Below are 4,269 nucleotides of genomic sequence, written 5' to 3' on the forward strand. Positions count from 1 at the left end.
ATACAGAGAGCAGTACCACAGAGTGAAAGGTCTCCAACTTCTATATTAACCTACTATATACATACAGAGAGCAGTACCACAGAGTGAAAGGCCTCCAACTTCTATATTAACCTACTATATACATACAGAGAGCAGTACCACAGAGTGAAAGGTCTCCAACTTCTATATTAACCTACTATATACATACAGAGAGCAGTACCACAGAGTGAAAGGCCTCCAACTTCTATATTAACCTACTATATACATACAGAGAGCAGTACCACAGAGTGAAAGGTCTCCAACTTCTATATTAACCTACTATATACATACAGAGAGCAGTACCACAGAGTGAAAGGCCTCCAACTTCTATATTAACCTACTATATACATACAGAGAGCAGTACCACAGAGTGAAAGGCCTCCAACGTCTATATTAACCTACTATATACATACAGAGAGCAGTACCACAGAGTGAAAGGTCTCCAACTTCTATATTAACCTACTATATACATACAGAGAGCAGTACCACAGAGTGAAAGGCCTCCAACTTCTATATTAACCTACTATATACATACAGAGAGCAGTACCACAGAGTGAAAGGCCTCCAACTTCTATATTAACCTACTATATACATACAGAGAGCAGTACCACAGAGTGAAAGGTCTCCAACTTCTATATTAACCTACTATATACATACAGAGAGCAGTACCACAGAGTGAAAGGCCTCCAACCCAGAGCTTTCCTATGTCTCAGACTGATTTGACTGAGTGTCCTATAAGCCTGGACACTGGAACATGTGTGGTCACAGATGGAAAGGACAAATGATTACAGAGACAGGAAAGAACTGAAGAATCCTCGTCTGGCTGTGACATCACACAGAGACAAACAGACCATCTGACCTGCACCAGGTTCAATCCTTGGATGGCTGTGACATCACACAGAGACAAACAGACCATCTGACCTGCACCAGGTTCAATCCTTGGATGGCTGTGACATCACACAGAGACAAACAGACCATCTGACCTGTACCAGGTTCAAGCCTTGGATGGCTGTGACATCAGAGACCAACAGACCATCTGACCTGCACCAGGTTCAATCCTTGGATGGCTGTGACATCACACAGAGACAAACAGACCATCTGACCTGCACCAGGTTCAAGCCTTGGATGGCTGTGACATCACACAGAGACAAACAGACCATCTGACCTGCACCAGGTTCAATCCTTGGATGCAGTTCTTCACTTCTTTTATGAGTTTCACTTTCTCTGCTGCCTTTAGTTCTGTCAGTTTTACTGTGAAGTGTGTCTTCTCTTTCTTGACTGGTGCCGCGTCCTCTTCCACTGCCTGTAGGAGCAGAATGAAAACAATGCCAGGTTAAAACATGCTCTATGCCCTGAGGACACTACATGACATGTTGATGTGTACAGTCAAGCACAAAGATTGCATTGCAGTAAAGAGGCTTACATTGGGCATTGAAACTAAACGAGGTTAAAGCCTTTATAGATAGAAGGCCAATGAGCTCTGCAGGGGATCAAGTCATGTGGGGTAAGGGGTGACCGCGGGGCGTCGCGTGAGGGGTGACCGCGGGGCGTCGCGTGAGGGGTGACCGCGGGGCGTCGCGTGAGGGGTGACCGCGGGGCACGGCGTGAGGGGTGACCGCGGGGCACGGCGTAAGGGGTGACCGCGAGGCACGGCGTAAGGGGTGACCGCGGGGCACGGCGTAAGGGGTAACCGCGGGGCACGGCGTAAGGGGTAACCGCGGGGCACGGCGTAAGGGGTAACCGCGGGGCACGGCGTAAGGGGTAACCGCGGGGCACGGCGTAAGGGGTAACCGCGGGGCACGGCGTAAGGGGTAACCGCGGGGCACGGCGTAAGGGGTAACCGCGGGGCACGGCGTAAGGGGTAACCGCGGGGCACGGCGTAGGGGTAACCGCGGGGCACGGCGTAAGGGGTAACCGCGGGAGCACGGCGTAAGGGTAGCCGCGGGGCACGGCGTAGGGGTAACCGCGGGGCACGGCGTAAGGGGTAACCGCGGGGCACGGCGTAAGGGGTAACCGCGGGGCACGGCGTAAGGGGTAACCGCGGGGCACGGCGTAAGGGGTAACCGCGGGGCACGGCGTAAGGGGTAACCGCGGGGCACGGCGTAAGGGGTAACCGCGGGGCACGGCGTAAGGGGTAACCGCGGGGCACGGCGTAAGGGGTAACCGCGGGGCACGGCGTAAGGGGTAACCGCGGGGCACGGCGTAAGGGTATAACCACGGGGCATCAGGGGGGGTAAACCGGCAGGGGCCACGGGGCGTAAAGGGGTAACCAACATGGGCTTGATAAACATATTGAATAAAACACAGAAACACACTGGGGCATCCCTGTCTTACCAGAGCTGCAGGTGATGCTGCTGCAGTCATGGCTCCCATTGGCATCATCCCAACATCCCTGGATATTCAGGGGGATCAAACAAATTAAAACATACTTTATTAGAGAAGTCATTGAGCAAATCAAAAATGTACTCATCACATGGCGTAACAAAGGGGGATCAACCGCGGGCCTTCCCAGCAATACAGAGAGTAGAAATAATAACAAAAGTAATAATAAATACACAATGGTAACGATAACATGGCCCCATACGGGGTACCAGTACTGAGTCAATAATAACATGGCTTTATACCACGGGGCATACTGCGTCAATATGGGGTAACCACGGAGACAGTCAGTCAATAATAACCACGGGGCATCAATAATAACATGGCTTTATACACAACATGTAATAACATGGCTTTATAAAACATATGAGTCAATAATAACATGGCTTTAAACACCACTGAGTCAATAATCCCTGGCTTTATACACAGAGCTGCAGGTCAATAATGATGCTTATGCAGTACCACTGAGTCAATAATCCATTGGCTTTATCAGGGTACCAGTACTGGATATTCAGGGTTTTACACAGGGACCAGTACTGAGTCAATAATAACATGGCTTTATTGGAGAAGTACTGAATTAACGAATCAAAAATGTTATAATAACATGGCTTTAACAACAGGTGTAGATCAATAATAACATACATACACAGGGTACCATTACTGATCCCAACAATAACAGAGAAAAGTACCAGTACTAGATAATAACATGGCTTTAACAAGTAAGTAATAAATAACATGGCTTTATACACAGGGTACCAGTACTGAGTCAACTCAATAACATGGCTTTATACGCAGGTACCAGTACTGAGTCAATAATAACATGGCTTATACAGGGTACCAGTATAGTCAATAATAACATGAAACTTATACAGGGTACCAGTACTGAGTCAATAATAACATGGCTTTATACACGGGTACCAGTACTGAGTCAATAATAACATGGGTACCAGTACTGAGTCAATAATAACATGGCTTTATACGCAGAGTACCAGTGCGGTCAATAATAACATGGCTTTATACCAGAATTTGCCAGTACTGAGTCAATAATAACATGGCTTTATACACAGGGTACCAGTACTAGAGTCAATAATAACAACATGGATTTTAATTACTGAGTCAATAATAACATGGCTATACCTGGGTACCAGTACTGAGTCAATAACAACATGGCTTTATACACAGGGTACCAGTACTGAGTCAATAATAACATGGCTTTATACACAGGTACCAATTTTAGTATAGTCAATAATAACTTTATGGCTTTATACATGGCTTCTGCGGGTACCAGTACTGAGTCAATAATAACATGGCTTTATACACAGAATTACCAGTACTGAGTCAATAATAACATGGCTTTATACAGGGTACCAGTACTGAGTCAATAATAACATGGCTTTATACACGGGTACCAGTACTGAGTCAATAATAACATGGCTTTATACACAGGGTACCAGTACTGAGTCAATAATAACATGGCTTTATAGTCACGGGGTACCAGTACTGAGTCAATAATAACATGGCTTTATACACAGGGTACCAGTACTGAATCCAATAATAACATGGCTTTATACAGGGTACCAGTACTGAGTCAATAATAACATGGCTTTATACACGGGGTACCAGTACTGAGTCAATAATAACATGGCTTTATACACAGGGTACCAGTACTGAGTCAATAATAACATGGCAGGGTACCAGTACTGAGTCAATAATAACATGGCTTTATACGGGTACCAGGGAGTCAATAATACCAGTACTACTGAGTCCAATAATAACATGGCTTTATTACCAGTACTGAGTCAATAATAACATGGCTTTATACAGTACGTACCAGTACTGAGTCAATAATAACATGGCTTTATACACACAGGT

The 4,269-nt window shown here is 46.1% G+C and overlaps 1 protein-coding gene across 1 annotated transcript; it reads right to left on the reverse strand.

The window, feature by feature from the left end:
* Positions 1 to 557: 557 nt before the first annotated feature.
* Positions 558 to 2,951, reverse strand: LOC124030686 (39S ribosomal protein L12, mitochondrial-like). The gene is made up of 3 exons (XM_046341913.1): positions 2,902 to 2,951; positions 2,353 to 2,410; positions 558 to 1,321 (listed from the first exon to the last, which is right to left on the reverse strand). Exons 1-3 carry the CDS (start codon positions 2,949 to 2,951, stop codon positions 1,133 to 1,135), a joined length of 297 nt encoding a protein of 98 aa, XP_046197869.1. The 3' UTR covers positions 558 to 1,132.
* Positions 2,952 to 4,269: the final 1,318 nt, after the last annotated feature.

This window comes from Oncorhynchus gorbuscha, unplaced genomic scaffold, assembly GCF_021184085.1.
Source record: "Oncorhynchus gorbuscha isolate QuinsamMale2020 ecotype Even-year unplaced genomic scaffold, OgorEven_v1.0 Un_scaffold_13875, whole genome shotgun sequence".
Taxonomy (NCBI): domain Eukaryota; kingdom Metazoa; phylum Chordata; class Actinopteri; order Salmoniformes; family Salmonidae; genus Oncorhynchus; species Oncorhynchus gorbuscha.

Coding starts and splice junctions, on each gene's coding strand:
- LOC124030686 (XM_046341913.1), bottom strand. CDS start 2,951: ATGTTATTATTGACTCAGTACTGGTCCCTGTGTAAAACCCTGAATATC. Junction 2,411..2,901: donor TGTAAAACCCTGAATATCCA/GTACTGGTACCC, acceptor CTGAATATCCAG/GGATGTTGGGATGATGCCAA. Junction 1,322..2,352: donor CAGCATCACCTGCAGCTCTG/GTAAGACAGGGA, acceptor CTGCTCCTACAG/GCAGTGGAAGAGGACGCGGC.